General features: G+C 41.6%; 1 protein-coding gene and 1 long non-coding RNA gene across 3 annotated transcripts in view; one reads left to right on the top strand and one right to left on the bottom strand.

The window, feature by feature from the left end:
* The first annotated feature begins 1,083 nt into the window (after positions 1-1,083).
* The window catches only part of LOC121333746, a 36,070-nt gene continuing 13,548 nt past the window's right edge, over positions 1,084-23,605 (top strand). The window contains exons 1-2 of the long non-coding RNA XR_005952356.1: positions 1,084-1,330; positions 22,765-22,857. This is a non-coding gene — a long non-coding RNA (uncharacterized LOC121333746). The remainder of the gene's footprint in view (positions 1,331-22,764; positions 22,858-23,605) is intronic.
* The window catches only part of NFATC3 (nuclear factor of activated T cells 3), a 64,776-nt gene continuing 57,767 nt past the window's right edge, over positions 16,597-23,605 (bottom strand). For both annotated transcript variants that reach the window (XM_041400365.1, XM_041400366.1), the window contains one exon: positions 16,597-20,067. In XM_041400365.1, coding sequence (XP_041256299.1) covers positions 19,943-20,067 — 125 coding nt within the window. In that variant the 3' untranslated portion in view covers positions 16,597-19,942. The remainder of the gene's footprint in view (positions 20,068-23,605) is intronic.

Raw genomic sequence — 23,605 nt, 5'->3', positions numbered from 1 at the left:
TCAGTCCCTCTTTAGCATGAGATGGTGGAGACCAGTTCTAGAAAGTGAACTTGGGGATGTTTCAGGCTGTGTGATTTCATGTGTGAAGCCAAATGTCTGGAACATGGGACCAGTGTATAATTTTTAGCAGTTACTGGTGTAAAATGACTGCAAGGGCAGTGGCAGTGTTTTGGGTGGACCAGAGCACTCCGGGTGGGGCTGACAAGAGACCAGACCTGAGGATGCTCTTCCTCTGAACTTTGACTTTCTTGCTTATATTGAAAATCTGTGGTCTTGCCTACAAAAAAAAAAAAAAAAAAAAAAAAAAAAAAAAAAAGAGTGACGTTAAAAAACGAAGTGCTGCTGGCACTGCCTGGGGCAGGAATCCCTCAGGATCACAGGGCATTCCGAGTCGGGAAGGGCCCACCGGGACCGTCAAATGGCCCACCCGTTTTAAAAATATGTGGTTTTCCCTACAAAAAAAAAAAAGAAACAAAAAAAAAAAAGACAAAAAAATAAGGGTGACGTTAAAAAACCTAGTGCTGCTGGCAGTGCCTGGAGCAGGAATCCCTCAGGATCACAGGGCATTCCGAGTCGGGAAGGGCCCACCGGGACCGTCAAATGGCCCACCCGGGGATCGAACCCGCGGCCGCGGCGCTACGGGCACGGCGCTCTGCCCGGGGGCTGATCCCCTGAGGGGACGGTCCCGGCCGGGCCCCCGCCGGACCAAACTCCGCCAGCGGCCTCTTGTGCTTCCTTTTGGCTCCGTAAAACAGGGACGGCGGAACCGAAGCGGTCCGGCTCTCCCGGGCTCGGCTCCAGAGCCAGAGGGGCCGGTCTGGGCCCGCACCCGGCCTTCGAAGTTTTCCGGCACCGAGCCCGGCCGGGGCTCCCGGCAGGGTTTGTGCCTGGGCTCCGGGGCTGCGTCTTGCCTACAAAAAAAAAAAAAAAGCCTGGCCGGGCCCTCGGGTGAGGCAGTGGAGCTGTGCCGGGCCCTCGGGTGAGGCAGATGGAGCCGGGCCGGGCCCTCGGGTGAGGCAGTGGGGCCTGGCCGGGCCCTCGGGTGAGGCCGTGGAGCTGGGCTCGGGTGAGGCAGTGGGGCCTGGCCGGGCCCTCGGGTGAGGCAGTGGAGCTGGACCCACGCTGACCCCTCGGCTTCACCTCTGCAGCAGCAGCCACCAGCAGCGTCCCTTGGGCCCTGCTCACCTGGAATTTTGCTGCAGACCCTTTGTAGCTGATGGGCTGGCTTCGAGCCCAAGAGCTCTCCTCCAGAGAGGGAAGATAAAACTTGCATAATAATACACGTGTTTGGATGATGGCTTCCATCACTGGAGAAGGCTGGGAGCTTGGGGTAAGTGCTAAGTGTTTTGTGTGTTCTTTGATGAATACATTTACTCTTTGTGATTGAAGTTTTAGACTATGCTGAGTTGCAAGCCCTTATCAGAGGAATCTCTGTCTTTAAATGCACGCAGCTTAATAGAAAAATAAAAAAGCATTAAGCTTTAAGTGTTTCACCAAAGAAGAAGTGAAGTTTGGTAAAGAACTCCGATTTGACTTTTACTGTTGTTAAAGAAAGAGTCCTCACACTCAGCCACAAAATTCAAATCTCAAAAAGAAGCTTCTTCTGTGCTTGCAATCAGCAAACTCCTTCACCTGCATTCGTGTTGCCATGGAACAGAATTACCACTGGTTGTATTTCTCCTGATTTCACACTTCTGATAGTGCTGGTTTGCAGATAATTCATTTAGTCATTTCTGCTCCCACTCTCCTGAGACTGATAATTTCACCTGGAGATGATTTCTGTGTTGGCCTATCCCATGGGATATTCCTGCCCAGCCTAGAGAGAAGACAGCTTATTCTTGTTACACGTGGAGGCGAGACTGAAGAGTTTGAAATGGCCATTCTCTGTTTCAATAGTTGCAGCTGTGCATCCGGAGCAGGTGTTTCTTCTTGGGGTTTCCTCATTTGCAGAGCAGGCTTACCCAAGACAAGCTTAAAAGTTTTGTTTGTTTATGTGAACTGAGATATTTTCAGCAAATATTTTATTAATGAAATTCAATTCCTAAATTTTTTTTAAAGAGTAAAAGCTTTTCAGCACCTTCATTTCTGAAGCAGTATTTGTTCTATTTCAGTCAGTTACAATGAACTGCTGATGAAGGCTGGCAGTTTAACCTCCTGGGTCCTGTCTTATATAGAACTGTATTTGACAAAATCTGTTATAAGTTGTTTTAAGTCTATCACTAGAAGTGTCTTCTAAAAGCTGTTGCATCTAAGGAAAACTTGAAATATATTCTAAAGCAGAAAATTCCTAACGTGCCAAGGTTTGCCTGTAGTAAATTTAAAATGTTGCCTTTTTATATCTACTTGTTATAAAGCTTTTGAAAAAGAGCAGGTGAGGGCTACTGTATTACCTAGCTGGATATGCAGCTGAAATGCAAATATTCAAATAAACATGACAACAAGTTGATTTAGACTTGCTAATTGACATTTCTTTAATTGCTGCATTATTATAATCGTTTTTCTTTAGATACTTTTTTTAAATAGCTATTTTGGGTGGCTTTCTATGAGCTCGCTGACAATATAAAGCTGAGTTTAAAGACAATGCTTTCCCTTTTGTAAACATTACAAAGGTATTGCTCTAATTTTGCCGATTTAATGTTAGCTGTGTGATAATATCCTTTGCTGCCAGTAGATGTCCCCTTTCCATCGGGGTTCGCAAGAAGGGGCTCGAAACACGAAACAGCGGCTTTGGAGTGTCCGGGAATGCTCTGTCTGTTAGCCTTAAACTCCGAGGTCACTTTGCTGCTCATAAATTGTTGACTTAAGTTGGTTCTGGTGTTTTTTCGTTTGTTTTTTGGGGTTTTCCCACCCCCCCCCCTCTTTTTTGTCAAATTTGTCCTTGTTTTTCTATTCTAAATGTTTTCTCCGAGTTCATTGATATTCAATAGGGTTGCTTTGAAACGTGCAAACTGGTTTCAAATTGTGAAAATCACCGTGGTATCTGACCGTATTTAGTCGGAAAGAAAAAAACTTTTAAAAACTGCTCTACAGAAAGAAATCCATGAAATGTTTGCTAGACAGCAAACATTGTCCAGTAGCAGTGATTGGACAAAAGGAGCGCTTTAAGTGTCACCCCAGTGGAAGCATACTGTGTTGGACCAAAAATGAAAGAAAAATGACTCTTTAGTCTCCTGGCTCTAAGAAAGAAACGCGCAGATTACCGGCCCAATGCCAGGGCTTTACACCAGATGACATTGGCTGCAGCTGAGCTGGGGCAGCCCCGGCGGCGGGCACAGCCCGGCTGGGCTCTCTCGGGCTGCTCCCTCGGCTCCTCGCCGCTGTCAGCTCCTGCCGTTGGTCTTGTTGGTTTTAATCCTGGTCTCTCGGGGCGTTTCCCTTGGTTGTGTTCAGCACCATAAACTGAGAGTCGTTGGGAATTCTCCTTGTGGAGGATCCCGTGAGATACTCACTCACGCTGTAGAGTGCGGATCATACAGAAAAAGGGTAAAAATGGGGAGAGGTTTTTAGTGTGTGGTATTAGATCTTGAGTTGCTCCAACACTTGCCACATTTTGGGACTGCCTAATTTTTTCAAGAGAAATTGAAAAGAGGGGGAGTGTGGGGGGTTGCATATCAGCAGTTCCACCATTTAGAAAAAGGAACCAACTCTCTCACCCACAACCCGTAACCCTCAAACACGGGAGTCGTCTTGGTAAATTTCTGTTGCTTTGAAGTCTGGGGACATTGACCAGGGCCTTCTATTGCTCCTAGACCTTCTAGGACACTCTTCTTTTGTTGAGCAATAAGTGAAAATAACATGTTGTGTTTCATTTGGGAAAGCAGCTTTTACAATAGACCTGATGAAGGTGCAATTGTTCTGTTTATGCCAATGTCCTGTTCTGGTCCCTGCCTTCCAGCTTACTATTACAATCATTGTAACTTTTGAAAGGTTTTTTTGCTGTTGCTATTTGGTTTTAATCATTCCTTGTTATCAGCACTTTATCTTCTGCTTGCTGGAGATAGGGGAAAAGTTAATGTGCTACTGGCATAGATCGCTTGTGTGTGTATATTCCCTTCTAAATTAACTTGAGATGTTTGAATTTCATGTAAACCTAGCTTTTAAAATTTGTATTTGTGAGCAAAAATCTTCAAAATCTTTACTCGGGGTATGTTTTAAATAATAATACTTACAAGTATGCGAGTGCAAAAATGAAGGAAATATTGTTCTATTTTTTCTTACTACTATCCACAAGAATAGGTGAGAGGTGGAAGGAAACAAGAGAATAACTGAGCAGAGGAAAAATGATGTATTTTGAGGAAGGGGAGTCTCACTGGAATTTTTTGTGAGAAGCTCCAAAAAGCTGATGGCTGTTTTTTGGAAAAATCTGTTGTGCTCATGTGTGCCATGGAATGGCATTAGAATTTAGCTGTCTTTGCTGCGTTGAATAAAGGCTTTTGGGTTTGTCAGGAAGAGTAATATCTTTTCCTGCTGTTTTCTGAACTAATTCAGTGTTGGGGATCTCTCTGGGACTGCTTTCAGTAGGGATGGAAGGCACACAAAGTTCTGCTGTGGGAGAAGTGCAAAGGCGTGGTGGAACTGCACAGACCAAAGACTGGCAAGGAACAGGTCCTTCCTCCTCCTTGGTCGGGGCATGAGAGGTTAAAGTGAGGAAAGGACAGTCTGAGCCTTATCTGGACTGTAACATTTGTCACTACAACATAGTCCAAGGAATTCTTGGTTAAACATGCCCTGAAAATGTGGGACTCATTCCCATTGGATTAGGTGTGCCTTTCTTTCGTTTGATGCAATGCAGTCCTTGTGCAATTGTGAACTTTACTGTGAAAATCCACACAAGCTACACTGAATATTAATTGTAGCAATACCATTAAATTAAAATGTTCTTGAAAAGGTCAGGACCTTTTGGGTTTTTGTTTTGTTCTGTTTTGTTTTGGGATGGGTTTGGTTGGTTGGTTATTTCATTTTGGTTTTGTTTTTTGAAAAGCAACACAAAAACTTAGAAAACCAATCAATTTTGCTTAGTTTTTACTGACAAGAAATCTATGTCTGGGAATATAAACTGTCAGGTTGCTTACAACGTTGTGTATTTTGTGTGTGTGTGTTAAATTGTTCTAAAATGTTTTATCACAAGTTGGGTACATCATATTCCTGATGGGATCTGGAGCACAGATCACAGGTTGGATGACGGAAGCCATGAGGAGATAGGTCCTAGAGTTAGAGCTGGAGTTACACCTGTAGTAGTGTAGTGCTCATGACAGTAATAGACTCTTTGTCTTGCTTGTGAGGAGGAGAAGGCCTATAAGTATGGCAGGCTCCATATTTGCAATGAAATGTGGCTTCTGCTTGTCTGTAAAATCAATCTTTTTGTTCAGCTCAAAGATATTGGTCACTGATAACAGCGTGCCAGTGGTTTTATTTGAAGTGACCTGAAATTGCCTTGTAGAAAGTAAGCCCCCAGAAAAGAAAGGATTCCAAATTTTCAGATTATGGGGACTGTTTTGGAGATAATTTGGGGAAGAAAGAAAATTGTAAGACCATGGGCCTAGACACTGATAATACATCCCAGAGAGTGTGCTAACAACAGGAGAGACTGTGAACGCAGTGAAGAAAATATTTTGGGATTGTGGGTTGTTTGTTTCTTTTTTTTTATTCTGTTCGCTGGCACCAGGTTCCACCAGTGGTTCCTTTTCAGACACAGCTACTCTGGCTAAACAGCACCGTGCAGCTGCAGTGTGGGAACTCACTGCACAGCCTGGAGATCTTCCAGCCACAGAGCAACTTCAGCGTTGGATACTGGAGCTTCCAGAGGGTTTGCAATGACCAGGATAATGACTCTCGTTATGGTTTAGGAGGTGGGATGATTTTCTGACTGTTTCGAACAGGAAAAGCAGGTTGCAAATGTGTTGAGGAGGCAGCATCAGCCCACGCTGCAGCTGGCAAAGGGCAGCACTGCTGGCACACTGCTCTTGGGGCAACTCTGGGAAGCCACAAACACAAAAATCAGCCCAAGTGCGTTGTAGATTGAGCTGAAGCAGCTCTGAGCTGGGCAGGCCCAGAACCGCCGGCAGCCCAGGCTCAGCTGAGGGCAGCAGGAATGCAGCTCCCAGCACAGCTCTGCTCATGGTGCTGCTCTCAGCAACTGTACTCACTTCTGATTATAACTTATAGACTCTAGAAATTTTTGAGACAATTAGGATAAACCGAAGTGGGGGAAAGGAGGGGTTACTGGATACAATTGCAGTTTGTTCATTGCGTGTCTGTCATTGAGCATAAATGATGTTTAGCCTCTAGATACAGGATAGGAAATTGGATTTGAAATCAGAAAAAAGAGCCAAGGAACAGTTTTTCTTATGCCAGCGCCTCAGTTTTTATTGCTTTAAACAAGGCGCAGTAAGGGGGAACATGCAGTGGTTGTGTGGATGTCACTGTAAAAAGTAACTTTGAGGAATAATTATGGAGCTAGTAATAAAGCAGACACGCCTGGCTCTTGGAGCCCTTGAATTTGTAACTCTGATCCTTCAGAAGAGCTATTTCAGAATTAGAGTAACTTTTGAATTCTATTTAGCAAGCACATCATCTCTCTTCAGAAATTCTTCTCATTCCTATGTTTTGTTGTTGATTTCAGAAATATTTAGTTTCATATTTGCTTCAGATAAAAAATTTGTGAAGTATACAGGGAAAAAATGGTTGGTCTTTAGCAGACTGTGCCACTGAAAATTGAACTCCAGAAACTCTTTGTGTAAGAGGACTTGCATTTTTTCCTGAATGCTCAAAACCGCTGCCATCCCCACCCCCACTTGAATGGTTTTTCTATTGTTCAGTGTACCCAGGAAAAATAAGATCCTGTGGTTTATAATTAATTTTTATTTTTTACCCACATAAACCATAGAGTGTTTTTTTTTTTTTTTTAAATTTTATTTTCATGTTAGAAACACTCCATCATGTGTTCCCAAATCAGCAGTGGAACACTGAAACCCAAGAGATGAATTTTTCAGTGTATTTCTTTGTAAGCACCTTTGGAACACGCAGTGCTTTGCAGATCCCTGTTTAGATGGTGGTGTGAGACAGCAGCTGTGCAGAATGGTAGCTGCTGTGACAATCCCTCTCACTGGGGGGATTGTTTTGTTGAGAGAATACCTGTGACCCTCTCTTCTCTCCTAAATGGGTTCTGCTGTTGTGCTTTAGGAATTACATAAAGACATTTCATGGCTGCTGCCCTTCAATGACTCCAAACCTGACAGACGTTTTTTAGGAATGGCAAACAAAACCTAAGGTCTCAACCTCACTTCTCCACCAGTGGTGAGGTTTGTAAATAGATGACCATCAATAATAGGGAAAGCAACCCAAACTAGTACCTGTCACTGTGGTGGCTCTGTAGTGCCAAAAGCAGTTGTTTTGGAGTTTTTAGATATGAAAATGAAAGTGACAATTTATGGTAAGGATGACATCATGACATAAGTGTGAAAGGAAAGCTTTTGTCCTGCCTTGTGCTGCTCATGAGCAGCTGCTCAGGTTGTGCTTCCACAACACCTTTGTGGCATGGCCTGTGCTGTGCTCCACACTCAGGGGTCTCGCACTGGCCTGGCTTTTGTGCATTCATTCCCTCTCCAGAATGTGCCCTGTTCAGAGGGGTGGGCTCTGTGTAAGCTCTGCACAGGGGGTATCTGCTGGGGGGCTCTCTTGAACCTCCCCCTGCATGGCTGCACACGCAATCTGCCCTGAGCAACAGCCCAGCTTTGCTCTGATATGCCCCAAGTGTAGATTTTGTTTGTGGAATGAGCTCATCTGATTTTGGCCACATTTGAGTACATTTGAAGCACGATGTTAATATTTAGTCTAAAATTATCTTTGTTTTCCACATAGTATCTCAACAGTGAATAAGATCAGCAACTTGTGATTTTTTTTTAATGCACCCCCTCCCCCCACATAAATTTTTCACTCTGAGGCACAAAGAAAGTTGGTTTTTTAAAGTAATTTTTTGTGAACACAGTAAATGCAGTTCACTTCATACCAATAATCAAACCACACATCCAGCCTTTTGTCTCAAGTCTATTAAAGATAATGTTCTCTTGATAATGCTTCATGATGGGAAAGCATTCCTCTCTTTCAAAAGTGCCTTTACATTTATCTTACTGCAGCGTTCCCTAAAAGATTGCTAATGTGGAACTTTATAAATAATCCTTTCTGCACTGCTGTAAAAGTAATTTAATGGGCATTTCTGGGAGGACAGGCTGATGGGAAGGTATTTATAGGAAGTACCAAGGGGTGCCTGACCAAGTGAGGTGGACGTTTGGCTGTTATCGGGAGCTGGGAGCGCGGCGCGGGCTGGGCGCTGGTGAACAGCCGGCTCTGCTGCGCGGGGCGAGCACACTCTGTGCCTCCTGTTCCCAGCCCACCCAGCCTGTTCTGAGAACAGCTCGGCTCGGCAACCCTTGTAAACATTGCTCCAGCTGTGTGAAGCCACTGGAGTGACTGCAGTTGTTGCTGGAAGGCCAACCAAGGCCAGCCTTAATTATGCAGACAAAAAAAGAGAAAATAATTTTAAATGTTCCCAACACTGAGCAAACAACAAAGATTTCCTCTTAACCCTACTGTAGCAGGAACACCTTTTCTCTGAAGGACACATTTCTTAATTTCCAAAATGGCTCCTCTGCTTGAAAGCCTACCCTGAATCATCAGTCCTACCTGGCCATGCCTCTGAATCCAGCCTCTTTTGCCAGGTTTCTTCTTTCTTACAAAGGTGATTTTTCGGTGCAAAACTCTGCACTACATTTTAGAAAATAACTCTACAGAGGGTTGATTTGATTTGATTCTTCTCACTTCATTTTTTTGAGACATCCAGCGTGGGGTACCAGTAATCTGTTCTGTAAGAATGAATGCTGCCTTTCTTAAGTACACCTTCATGTGTCCTTTTCTTTAGTTTTGCATCTGTTTTGTGGAAACCACCAGTTGTGCAATACTGGCTTTCAGGTAGTACCTTTAGTGGCAGGGGCAGATGGAAGACTTCCTGGGCAGTTGTGCATGGCTGGTGTGGGAAGCAATTGTTTCATGTGGTTTGGATGCTTCTCTACTGCTGTCAGAACAAGAGAGGGACATCATATTAATTGTTTATATATAAATTATTCATTACTTTTAAATTAATAAAACTAGAAGCCTGTGTTAAAAATTTCTAGGGTCCATCAACCACCATCTGTTAGTTAAGTGAATGCGATGCTGGGGCATAAATAAGACATTAGGTGAACCCAAGTATCTTTTCATAACAGCAGAACTTTGGAGCTGGGTAGGAGGATTTTAAATATGGAATAATAGGAACAGAATGGTGTGAGATAATGCTCTCTAAGCAAGAGCTGGCTCCAGGCATTGCTGTCACTGCAGATGTGAGTTACAGAGAAGAAAGGCCCCATAACAGCTCTGTACTGCCCCCTTCCCACGTTTTCTTCCTCTGGGAGTACAGGGAGAGCTGGGGCTGGGTGTGAGTGCACCACCCAAATCCTCTGATCTTATCTAGGAGCTGGTCCTTCTCTTCTCCTCCCAGGTGGAATCTGATATGTACTCTTTAAGTAGCATGGAGGGGGAAAAAACCAATGCAACCTAAAGTTCCTTTGGTTTCAGGCCAACTTTAGATGGTGAGTTTTTCTGGGAGTAGGGAGGGAAATTCCTGATAAAGCTGTGAATTGTTGAAAATTTGAGTTACAGGAAAGATTGTGATGGAACAGCTCATGATCAATATGTTTGCAAAGACTGGGACTAAAAGGTGCACTTTGTAACCAATAAGACTCTAAAATGCTCTCTGTATGTGACCTGAAATGTCAACCAACACATATATTGAGTTCTGGGAACTGGAGATCACAGTACTTAACAGAGATTTTATGTTATCTCAGTGGGACATAGTGGAAAATAACTCTGAATTCAAATGATAATTGCTTAAGAAAACATTTACCTTAGTAGCCTGCACAAACCCAGGTAATTACATAATACTTGCTTGAAACTCACCTTTATTCAGCCAGCCATGATATTTCTTAAATCTTGACCTTTCATTATAAATACTAAACTCTTGCTGCATTCCAGCTGAGTGGAGGCTGTCTTCTTGGTGACTAACACGATTTTTTTTTGGCATTTATTTGAAGTACCTCATGACAAAAAGCGGGTTAAAACAAAATTGTAGCACAAATCATCTATGATACAGTGACACTGAATTATTAGTATCCTAAGACACCTGCTAGTGGTTGTTTAGTGCTGTGATGTTCTGCCTGTGTGAGCATTGCAGTTCTAGCCTATTTTCAAAACCTGAATGCCCGGGGGGGTATGGCAGTATGGCCAACAGCTACTAGGAATTATTTGTGTTTTCTGGCACATGTGCTGCGACTCTTTCTGTGGCTGTGCCTTTTGAATGGGGAACCTGCTCTGTTGGTATTTCAGTTGAATGGGAGAAGTTCTGGGCGGCTGGGTCACTTGCTAAAATGTCCTGAGGTCTCAGTTTTTACATTCACCATGTGTGAGGATAAGGAATGCCTTGCAGTCACTCAGATTGCTTTAACTAGCATGAGTTAAGTGTGATTTAGATTGTGAATCTGTGTTTAATTATAATGCTCAGAGCAACCAGGTTAGTTGTTTTGTTTTTAAAAAACATAGGCATAGAAATAGATAAGCAACCAGCGCTGTGTTTAGTCTAGTTGCATTTATACTGTGTGAGAAAGCTTTCTTTTCGTGCAGTAATCAGCTTTGCTCTTTCCTGTTCTGATAACCTTACTAAAGGGTTTAGCCTTTATGTCTTCCACATTTTTGGTGGGGTATCTTTAATTTTTACAGCCATTGTTCCCTTTCAAGTCTTCTAGAAGGTTTATCCAGGTTTAATCTGACCTGATACCCTGTTTCTTCCAGATCCTCCTCTTTTCTTGAGTAGGAGAGTTGGGCCACCCTTTTCGTTACAGAAAATGTTCTTTCCCTTCCATATCCATGTAAACGTTTCCAGCCATTAAGCATCAGTTCCTTTACTAAATTGCTCAGGTGTTTTGCCTCAATGAGGTGTGGAATTCTGTCCCTTTCACAGGCGCTGCCCGTTGCTGTTCCACCCAGGCCCTGTGTCAGTCTGTGCTGAAAGCAACGCTGTGGCTCTGGCTCTTGAGAGAGACCGAGCACCACTCAGGGGGAGCTGATTTCCAACCTTTTCTCCTTTGTGGGTTTCCCAGCATTTTCTTGTTCTAGAAGTAAATCTCCCCTGAACTCGTCTGTGGCTGGCCCTGAGGTGAAGAATTAGCAGTGCTACCTGGAATTCAGGCTTTGCTTTTCAGTTGGATTCATTGTACCTTGGTCAGCCGTCAGGCACTCGCCTCTCCTGGCTGTGAGATGGACCTGTCAAGAACTGGAGGCAGAAGCAGCAGGGACTTCTCTGAGTTCAGTACAGGGGACACTGCAGAGGCTGTGACCCTCCTGATGAACCCTGCTTGGTTCCGTGCAGGCAGACCAAAGCTGTTTCCCTCAGTGACCTTTCTGCATGTGAGATTTCATCTCCTATTCCTGCTTGCTTATGTTTGTTTTGTGGGAGTCCTACTGAGAGTAAAGTGACTCAAAATACACAAATGGAGAGAAATAATTCAAACCGCATGTGATTTTAAACCTCCTTTTCAGCTGCAAATAGAAAGCTAAAACTGGTTTGCCATTTAACTCCTGGCTTTAAGCCAAAATGTCTGTGCCTTTGGGGTGCTCACAAAGTCTAACCTGGATTCAGGTGTGTATTCCATGAGCACCCACATATTTTGCCAGAAAAAGAGACTCCAGAGAACTGTCCTGTGTCAGCTTTTTTCTTACCCTGACTTTTCTTGGGGGCAATTAGAGCTGCATAGGATCTCTATGTGAATTAAATTTTATAATACCCCGACCCCATGCCCAAGCTGCAATTTTCCTTCTTTAAAAAAAAAAAAAAATCCTAAAAATCTTTTTGCTGTTGAGAGCAGGATCCTGATGGTATCCATGTGACTGAGAGAGTGCCAGTAACATCGAATGAAGGTTTGACACTTGTTTAAACAAATTTGAGAACTTGGGGGACATTTTCAGAACAGCTGAACAACTGAGCTCCTTGAATCTCAGCAATGTGATTTCTTTTTTGTTAAATCCATCCCTGAGGATATTTTATGTTGTGTGGGGCCAGTGCTGATTCTGCTTGCTGGGCCCATTTGCAGCACGTCTCTACTGTCTGCAGAATGGCCTTCAGTGAAGCCACCCGAGTGTATTTTGAATGAAAGAAACACCAGGTAGCTTGAAAGCTGTCTTACAAGCTGAGAGTAAAGAAACATTTAATTGCTTTCTAAAGTTTTTCTACTTTGATTATGAAAGACTGAGTCGCTGTTTAAATATAATATCTAATGTCACTCAGAATTGTTCTGGTTTTAGGCCAACCAAACAGGAATTTTTTTTTTTTGTTTTAAGTGATAGGATTCCATTTTACTTGTCTGGTCCAGATGGTGTTTGACCTGCTAAGAGTTCATGTGGTGTTAGAAAAAATATTGAACTTAGTGTACTATATGTGAAAATGATACAAAGTCATGAAGTCAGAGTCTCTGGGGTGGGGGGTGGGGGGGAGGGGGCTGGTCTGGGAAGGAGGGCACAAATGACACAGAAAAATGGAACAGTTTGCATTAGAACATGCCCTGCTTAGCCAGCTATGTGTTAACTGTTGCTTATATAAAAAATGATTTTTGCAGCTTTACTGCTATCTAAAAAGTAAATCTAAGAAGAACGTTGCTTTCTGCTATGAAGTAGTTGAGGTCAGCCTTTCACAGGAGTGGAAGCCTGTAACTGGAGACAGACCTGCTCGGTAACCAAAATATTTTCTCTTTTTTCTTTTCCCTCTTTTCTCTGTCTTTTGTATGTTTTGTATTCCTCTTTCTAGCTAAGGAAACCATATTGGTCTCCAGTGTCATTTTAGCAGCTGGATTAGTTCCAAAGAGTTTAGGCTTGGGCAAGCAGCCTTTCAGTCTCTCAGCAAACTCTGCTGACAGCCACAAAATGTATGGCTGTACCTCTCCAAGCCACGATGTCATTCAGCCCTGGATCTGGCCACTGTTGGATTGCTTGTTATCCTCCATTGTTTGTGCAGCTTTTCCATTAGAACTTCTGTCAGTGGTGAGGTCAGATGGCAATGATGACATTCTTGGCATAGCTTCTTTTTTCATATCCTTAGAAAAAAATAATCCCATAGTAGCACTTAATTCAGTTTCAGTATTGCCTTATTTGTCCTATTGGCTTGATGGCTTATACTCCTCCTCCAGCTACTGTGACTACAGCCAGGCAAATGTCACAGGGTGGTATTTGCTGTTACTTGAAGAAAGTTATCCTTGACCTCTCATAGGGAAGAAATGGTGGGAACATGGAAATGCATGTACTGGCAAAACTGTGTGTGCTGAACAGTGCAGCTGGAGACAGAAACAATTGCAGCAGGAACTGATCACACAGCACAGACCTGAGCAGGAGCTGCTGTGCCAGGCAGGAGTGAGGATTAATGTCCTGAGCAACCTTTCCGTGTGGAGACCCGGCCTAGAAAACACACAGGGTAAAGTTGAACCAATGGCAGTTAAACGGGAAATCTGCACATCTGCTGCCAACTGCAGCTGCTTCTGACCTGTAAATGGTTGTTGCACATTTATTATGATGCAATCCTTATAATTACAAACCTTGAAAGTAAACCTTAATTCGTTAAATCACAGAAAACCAGTGCTTTGGACAGGCTGTGCAGCAGCTCTGGAGGCACTTCTTCAAATGACAGAAGACTGGGATAATCTGTTCTTGCATCATACTTAGGGAATTTCCTACTTGAAAACAGTGACATACTGACTGCTAGAAACTTGTCTTGTCCTTTTCCAACACATTGCAAGAACGATTTGGCTGGTGGATACACCAGGGAGTTCTTGGAATATTTACAAACAGATCCTTTTATTGCTGTGAGGAAAAAAATTATGATGCATGTAGGACAACACTCAGCTATTCTGTGCTGTGTGTTTGTTGCAGTAGTTGTACCTCCTTGGCAGAGAAGGATCCATCACACCTTCTGTACCAAGCTGTAGTAAATTTAGGAAGGCAACCCTGACCTTTCATACCTTGTCCTGAAAAATGCTCTATGCCAGCCTAAATCTTGATGTTGGTGTTACAACCAGAACCTCAGGTATGTGGAGAAGCTGGATTTAGGAACTTTTGTCTTTGACTCCAGAACCTGCAGTCGTTAATGTGTGGAGGTGTTTACTGAGAGATGCTGCAGCTGTTAATATGTAGGGTGGTTATTGTTTTTTATAATTGCCTGTTTTCTAGAAAATATTTGCCTTCCCAACCATCAGGATTTTCAACACGCTGCTTCCTTGTCTTTCCTGCTTTTTATTACAAGAAGGACCTTTCTAAGCCATCAGTCATTTATCATTCCACTGTCAGAAGAACTTGGAAGAGTAGTTGTTCCCTTTTCCCTCCAGCTTACTTCACATGATACCACTGATTATCCAGCACTGCATTCCCAAGCAATATTTTCACATCAAGTCCTCTTTTGGTGCATCACTTTTCTTTGATCAAAAATTACAGAAAAGAACAAGCACAGACTACAAACATTCTTCCAACTCTTACCAGCAGGTGTCACAGCAATGACAGGAAGGAAGAGGTAAGTATTTATTTTTCAGTTTCTAGTAATAAAAACCACGAATGAAACGAAAACTTTATATTTGCAGCTTGAGAACTTGCATAGCCTGACTTTTCTAGTGGATCAATTTCTTCAAAAACAAGATCTGTGGAACACCCAAGTCTTTTTGCAAAGTAAATATTCCTTTTTTATTACTTCTGTATCTTAGTCTGGGTTTTTTTCCTTCTGTTTTCTTTTGCGTGTAGCAGGTGTTAACAAAAGTAACAGTATGTTAGTGGAAAATAATTTTTTAGAGGATCTCTGCAAGTGACAATGCTTTTTGTTTTTTAAGAATGACTGATTGATTGATAAAAACGATCCTTTTACCAGGCAGAATAAAGTTCTGAGTTAACTTCCTTTACCAGAGAAGTCTGTATGCAAAAATATGCATGAATTTAAATATATTGAAAATCCTTTTTCTTTTCCATGGCCTTCTACATATCTTAATACTTCACTCACTACTGGCAGGGGCCAGTTCCTGAATACTGTTATTGTAAATTAATTGAAGCCAAGGGGCAGAGAAAAAAGGTAGGAACAAAACAGCTCAATCCTCACCTTATTCAGTCCAGTGGAGCACATGGTAAATTCAGAACATACAGTGATATTTTGTGTTAGGCAGGGAGAGAGAGAGAGTCCAGAAACAAGCAGCAGGAAGAAGACAGCACAAGTCTGTGCTGTGGAATACTGTAAGGAAATACTGGCTAAAATATGAGAATTAAAAGGCCTTGATTTCTGGCAGCATTTCCTTTGGGTTTGGGTCGTAAGTGAACTAACATCTGGTTACTCTTCTAAAGGAACTGACTTTAACAGGACATTCCTTTTCTCTGATTACTTGAAACACCAAACCAGTGTTTTGCAAGGTAGACGTTTTCACCCTGCCTGGAATAAAGCCTCATCTCTGCAACAAGAGCCGTGCGTGTGTGAGCGCTGAGCTCCACCCGCCCTGGCGTGACTGCAGATCCCCATCAGCCCGAGCGAAGCAGCCTCCAGCCCATTTGCATCTGAAAATGCAGTCAATGGCTTATTGCTGGTGTCGGTGTGTGCTAATTATACCCTGGGTAATCACCCCACAGAACATGTGAACAGCTTTCAAACGGCCGGGGCTATTTTTACTAAACCTCGGCTATATTTATCGCGCATTGGGCCGGTGGCACTCGAGCATCCCCTTTCTGGTGTATTTATAGCTGAATGCAGCTGAAGGTAACGGGCCGGGACAGGCGCTCTGAGGGACGCGAATCCCAGCCTGGCCGTGCTGCTCCTGCTCTCTCCCGGCAGGTGAGCGTGGCAGCCAAGGGCCGGAGCTTTTGTTCCCGTGTTCGGTTTGAACAGCCCCACACCTCACTGGGATTCCACGGGTAAGGAAAGGGCCCGGTAGGAAACTGCAAGGGAGATCAAACCCTTTTCAGTAGCACCAAGATCACCGAGATGAGATACACAGCGTAAGGCCTGGCTGTACCCACAGGGACTTCCCTCGGTGCTGCCTGATCAAGGATTTGGCAAGTAATATAAACTTTGTTGGAATTTCACATTTATTTCAGAAACAGTTTAACTACATCTTGCCTGTGATATCCTTTCAGGAATGGAAATTGCTTTTTATTATGAACTTCCTCGAATAATAATTTCTGGAAAAATCTTTCAAAATAATCTTGTGATTGTCTAATTGAAACAATGACACTTGCAAGGAGGGAAGCAGCAGTATTGTGCAGGCTGATTCTCTGCCAGCACTGTTAATCACTTCTCACGCAGGTGGAGGTTCACTGTTGCTGGCTCTAATCTGAGCTCCAAACTCTGTCAGATTGTTCAAAATCACCACTCTTCCAGGAGGAATGTCCAATGTCCCTCACTCCCCCTGTCCCAGCCTGGCACAGCTGGTTACCACTGCATCACAAATGGAGTTTCTTCCCACTACCTCTGGGTCTGCATTTCAAATAAATGACAAGGTATTTGCATTATTTTTATTTATTTGAACACTATGATTTAAGAGCCTAAATGCAAGTTTTTCCCTTTATTTCTGCAAGTAGCACTGCAATCATAACTTACAAAAATGTTTAAAATACAAAATGTACATGAAATTACAATACAAGGCTCTGTAAACATCTAGAACTTAATCTTTATTGTCCCACATTTTTAAATATAAAACTTCAATTTGAACGATTTCCGAACCTCAAGGAATGACATCCATTATGAGTATCAAAAATAGAGTTTCAAAGCTTTGTATCAGAACAAAACCATTTTTTCATTCTTTGGTTTAAAAAGGGTGGCAGTTCCCCTGATAACAGGTAAGTTTTACTACAGAAATTCAGATTCCTAGTTAATGGTAATTTCAGAACTCATCCCTGTCCCCCTGGATTAATATGCTACCCCTTTATATTTTTCCCTAAGCATTGATCTTTGACCCTCCTTATAGAAAAGCTATCATTAAGGCTTTCCTTCAGGATAATGTAAATTATTAAAAATTTTTGGGAAAGTACTCAGGGACAAGACAGGACTTAAGGACAAGGATGTGGATGCCAACAAAATATTAACAGTTGCCGGGTTCTGTTGTTTAATTAAATTTGCATAGTCCAATAGAGATCATGTGCTTTTTATACCACTAAAATTATACAAGATTAACAGTCTTTATCTACGTTATCACACAAGCTAAAATAAAATTAAGACCCTTGTATTGAAGCTTTTACAAGGCAAATACAAAACTGCTTTAGTATCCAAAGCTATATTTTTTTTTTAATTTCATTTTTAAATAGGAAAGCATTTCTATGTCTACAGGCATCAAGGTATTTAAAGGCATCAGAAAATTTAGTGCATAGCAACTCCGGATTGTTTGGGCTCCTATATTTTAGGTACAGTGTGAATTCCAGCTACTTGGAGAACTTGCAAGGAGAGTCTGTACCAGCAGGATAAAGGAGCATAAATCCCATAGAGTATGAAAAGCTTTTCAGTCAGAATTCTCCTATAAACAATGGTTAATGCAAAAGACCCAATACATGAATGAAAACTGGAACGTGCCTTGCCACAGCACACACTCTGAGACAATGACATAGTTTACAGCATTGTGTGGTTTGGTTTGTTTTGAAGGTGTTAGAAACAGAAGTAGATGTATTTCTGAGCATGTGAGTTCTTTCTAGGATCTTTAACACACACGAGTAGAGGACAGAGTAAAGCACCATTGCTGAGGGACAATTACAATATCACACTTTCCAGATTCCAGCCCTGCCAATTATTTCCTGCAAATGTCAAGATTTGCACCACTGAACAATACATTCACAAAAAGGATGCTTAAGATTCCCAGCAGGTACATAGCGGCCTTGCATTAAGGTGTTTGAAATAACTATGATACATCAAGTTAGTAGCCTCAGGCTGCACTCTTAAAAGGAAGTACATGACAAAAGTACAATTTTACCCACTTAATATGGTCTTTAAAAGTTCATATTCAGCTATTACAGAGATGGGATTACAGCTATGGTATTGCTTGGGCACTGACTTCACTCCTGGTGTACGGTTCTGCCTGCAAAAGGCTCAATGGAAAGTTTTCCCCACCACTGTTTGCCAAAATGCAACATCAGGAGAAGCTGTGTTTGCTCTGCCAGGTGCTCTAACTCAGCACTGCTCTCCACTGTCAGACCCTTTCGTTCATTTGAAGTCTACAAAGGGCATGTGCTTCCCATATGTTACCTGCTGACATGGCCACACAGGTCTGAACGGGATCCAATGCAAATATACTTTGCATTTTTCTAATTCTTTGTGTTAATTCTCTCTTAATTTTTGTTAGATTGTCATGGCTCACCCAAATGAGCAGCTAAAAGAACACCTTGGATGTTCTGAGGTTCCACGTACTGCTGACCTTCCTTTGCCATGACTGGTATACCCTGTGTGCTGCATGGAGGGAAGCTCTGTAAATGAGTGATTCCTGGGGGAGGGAAATGGCCATGGCCTCCACAGGCAGTGTCAGATCCTCTCCACAGTCAGACTGGAAAGGCCAGAGATTTTTAAGTAATGATGTAAACAGATTGTTTCAAATTCATCAGATTATGGGGATAAGGGAGATGCATCCTCAGAGCACAGCACGGAGTTTACTGCTGCTGTGATGAATCTTGTGTATTTCTTTGGTAGCTCCTGCTTCACACCTCTGAAATCAAGCATGGACACATCATACTGCCTAACCACTAATTCACAGTAAGTTACTTTTTAGCAAACTGACATTTACATACAGCCTGAATTTAAGGAACTGTAACTGCCATCTCCTTAGGAGTTCCAAGGGGCATGGTCAGGCATACAGCATATAAAAGATACAGATGTGACCAAATGATTTATTGCATTGAAAACTTGAATGCCACTGAATTGGTGATTTCAGAACCATATTCTGCAGGGATAATGGGAATATTTAGATCCTCAGCAAACATTATTTTTTCTCCTGTATCTAACATGGCTTTGATGTTGCTGTTCTTTAATCTAAAAATCCTACTGCTCAAATTTGATTACAAATGTAACTTGCTAAGAAAAAAGCTATTTCAAGAAGGAGCCTGTGCTAATAAAGATCAGGAAGATTATCCACAAAGTTATAAAAGTTAAATTTTGGAATGTAATTTCTATCCCAACACTTTCATGATGGAATGGTCTTTCTGCAGCCTATCAAGTAACATCTTCAGTTTATAAACAAGTGCAGATCTACATTTGGCTTTGCTTCCTATGAATCTAAGAAAGAAAACACTACAGTATTCATATACACAATGGCTTCCGTGGCATTGGCTTCAGATGACAGGTATGATTTGCCACTGGAAGATCTCATTAAGAAAAAAATTAAACAACAGAAGCTTTAAAGGCTTTCCAAAATGACCAAAAGGTGTTACAAATCATCAGTTACAAACTATACTACCTCTAAGGGCAAGCAGCACACCGAAGATGTGCATTAAATCTTCCACGTTCAGGACTGTGAATATTATAAGAGCAAACTAACACCTCCACACATCTGAAGCACTTAAAATATAAAAGTATTCTATTTAAATGCAAAAAGCAAAGCTTATTTGTAACTTTAAAACAGTTAAAATATCTGGTGTAGATTCTGTGTGTCCATTTTAAGAAGTCTCTTTACAGCATCTGAGGAACTATAATTAAAATGCTCTGTCTCTACATCAAAAATGTAACCCACTAAAAGGGCTTTGCAAGGATCCACTGTTCCAGTTCATAAAGGCCACAGAGTTGGAAGCACAGTAAGTCTAAAGAGGAAGAGGATGAAGAAATATTCAGAGAAACTGTGATGTTTTCATGGATGTTGAGTTGTTAGCTTATCCATTACTGGATTCCATCAGATATTCTCGTCTCCAGAGATCCAGGACACGCACGTGCAGGCTGGCTGGTCACTGTTGTTCCATGTGACACTGAGATCTGTGACATATCTCTTCCTATGATCTCATTCACTATAAAGAAAAGAAGACATATTAAAAATTGACAGATTTTATGCTTTCCAAAAGGCAGAACTCATCAGCATAACCCTTTTAAAGATAAATACTTTCAGAGCTAAGCCTTGATGCTGTTACGCAACACAAGATGAATGAGGAGCCTGGCTTCAGCAACAGTTAAGCAAGGGGGAAAAACATCCTGCCATAATCCATGCTGGAGACTCCCTAAGCCCCTTGAATAAAATAACCACATGAGCATTCATGACACACAGGTAACTGAAAGGCACAGCACAGGTCAGGTTTATTGAGATTTCCCCACAGAACTTCTGTTCAAGAGTGTGACAGGCACAACAAATAACTCCAGCAACTCCTGGCTCTTTCAGGCTACTTACAGAACTTCCTAAGAACTTGGATACAGGTTAAGAGAATATTCTTTTTAAACACTACATACCTATTAACTGGGCCAGTTTTCTGAATACTTGTATTTCTGAAACCACAGTAACCAAATGATATCAGTCAATTTCTGAAGATTCAGGATGGACTAATATACAGGCCAGTTTGTGTATCCATGTGTGTCAACTTCAGCAAAGTTTAATCAACTTGTACTATTTAAAACTGAGGGACACCTTAATGAATGTGACAAAGTTAACCTAGATTATTAAGAAATTATAATCTTGAAGTCCTACTCTAAATCCTATGTAATTATCCTATGCAGGACAATTGAGGTTGGAAGATGATAAAAATTATCATCTTAAAGGCTAACTGTAAAAGCAGCGATAGAAATGTCTATTTTACAAAAATGGACCTTGGTAATGTTACCAAAGAAAAATGAATAACATTCTACGTGGACATGAAAAATATCACATTAAATAATAATGACAAATTTTAGAAAAATATTGCACCATAACCACAATCTAAATTATTATTTCATTGTTAGAGGCAGTGAGTACTGTTGATTCCCATTACTGAGTGGGCAGTAGGTTATATCATCTCTTTCTCAGCAAGACTTTGAATATAATAATTGCATGAGTTTGCTTGGACCTTCCATAAACAGGTATTTAATGGATCCTTTTGTTGACTAAGGACCATTTTTATTTTTAGAATGTTTTGTTCTGCTAATAAGCTGCTCCTGTTGAACATCTTAACAGATTTGGAACCCAGGCTTTTGCTACTTTGTTCTCCATTGGGTAATGTTACAGAACAGTGTTGATGCTCTTCACCACCTTTCTTAATGCTTCCTTAATTTTCCATAGCAAGATTTACTTTCCTACCAACTATTCCTGTCTGGTAGAAGCGTAACAAAACCAATCTACAGGTGGTAAATTGTGTTTATAGCAATTAAACAGCCTGAGCATTGCCCTTCGTGGCAGTAGGATCCACCCATAAGTGGGTCTGAAAGAAAATGTATTCATATTGTGAATATGCTGAAGTCCATGTAACGTAGAAAATTCAGCTCTGAAAAGAGGTTGTGTCTATATTCTTCAAAGTCACTCAGGAAAGCATTAAAACCACCTCCTGCACAGCCCTGTGTGTAATGGAAGACGTGTTGGTTATCCACCAGTCCATCAGTGCAAGGACAGCTTGTTAAACACATGGCATTGAAGCCAAGGGTTCTAGCAGGTCACACACACCATGGAAAAGCCAATTCCCTCAAGCATTACAAGATTTGCAATTTATCTAGCTTCAGAAAAACCTGTCATTCAATGAACTTAACTGCACAGCGACACTGGAAATTGTGTGACTGCAGGTAGGGCACTTTCCCAAGTATTTTTATTAGGCCAACACAATACATAAGTAAACAACTGCTAAAAAAACCCACAACTTTTTATTTTTTAAACAAATTATAGGTGATTATTCATAAGAGCTGTGCTACACCAGCTTCTGCCAGGGCATTCATTAGCTTGGTCTAAGGAGCTCCAACAGCTCTTATCTACTGAACAGTAGCTTTGTGCAAATCCAGTGTCCCAGCTGTTCAGTACTGCTAAAACTTTCATGAGTGCTACAATAAAAACATTATAAATAACATTTTGAAGTTCAGTATTTTGAAATTACTAGTTACTTCCCTTTTGATGGCTGATCTGTATCTGTACTAGCACCATCAGCACAAACTGGTCTGTCCTGCAATGTTTGGTAGTTCCCACAAGCAGAGGAGTTTAACTGCACAGCACGTAGCCATTGGCACTGCATTCTCCTTAGAACACATTACACTGAGGACAATAGCTGGTCACATGGGGTTTTATTTGCCAAATTTCTGCAGAAGTCATTACGTAGAATATTAAAGCTACAGATTAGTTTGTGTTGCTTTGTTCTAAATAATCACTGATTTGTTTATAAGAGGCTGTTTTGTAGCTCAGTGGTTTTTTTTTTACAATATGTTTAGCATGTGGTGAGTACAGATTTGGTTTACATGGATTTCCATTAGAAATATCTACCATTTCTTAGGCAAATGCAGGACCATGTCTTCATTCTGATGGGGAATTCTAGTGGAGGAACCTTGCTTGTCCCAGTGACTTTGTAAGAATTGCTAATTTATAAAACCAACCAGTATTCAAGTGTGCTTTTTTCAAAATAAATATGTAAGTCAGTGTTCTGCCAGAACACCTTGCAGGCCTCAAGAAAAGGCCAAAAATGCTTTTTCTGCTGTGTCTGACCAAGGTATTTTTTCCCAGACCTCGGCCTCCCAACTAACACATCTTCCTATTTTGTACTTTCCAGGAATGTCCATTTCAGCTATCTGGAACTCTGTACCCAACAAATGGACTGGGGGGAGCCTGCAGACTCCAGAAGACTCTCCATTGTTTAGATGAGGTACAGATGGGGGTAAAAATAAAGCTTTCAAAGAAAGGAGAACTTGCAGAAGGCAGCAGCTCAGATCAGTCTCTAAGCTTTCATGGCACATATAATATTCATATAATACCAGTATTATCAGGACTTGTCTTTCTGGTGGGGAATGGTATAAATTAAAGCAGTTTAAAATGTAAATCATGTAGTCAGTAAGAGATAAAATCCTGTATAAAAATGTACAAGGCTGAAGGCAAGATCATACAACATTTTCCTTTTTGTATTAAAGACTAAAAGAGAAATCCAGAGGTCAGTATTTGAATGCATGATGTTTAGCAGTCTGTGATTAAAACTGAAAACTTAATTAATGTGCATAAATACAGGTGTTCTACAATATTGTCTAGCAAAACTCAAGTTCTTCAGGTGACAAATTGGGAGAGGAACAGATTTCAACAATTCTGAGAAAGGACAAGCTCAGATTCTACTGCTGATGCTTTACAAACAAAAGAAAATTTCTTTACTTTTAAAAACTACTTTTCCCACCTCTTCTATTTTGACTATGGGCTGCAGGGGTTACTCTGTCCTAAAAATATATCTACAAAAATTTCATACTCCCTTTTGCTTAGCCTTAAGAGCCATTAGCAACTAGACACTGGGAAAGCAGCATGCATGGCTTTGTTAAGCCTCCTTGTCTTGATACCATTTCCTTTCTTCAGCACAAGTTTGCAGCGGGAGGCTGCAGAGCTTGTCTGGGATTCTGCAATACAGATCTCCA

This window comes from Onychostruthus taczanowskii, unplaced genomic scaffold (assembly GCF_017590055.1).
Source record: "Onychostruthus taczanowskii isolate IOZ18803 unplaced genomic scaffold, ASM1759005v1 scaffold18, whole genome shotgun sequence".
Classification (NCBI taxonomy): Eukaryota; Metazoa; Chordata; class Aves; order Passeriformes; family Passeridae; genus Onychostruthus; species Onychostruthus taczanowskii.
This window is presented reverse-complemented; position numbering and strand designations above follow the sequence as displayed.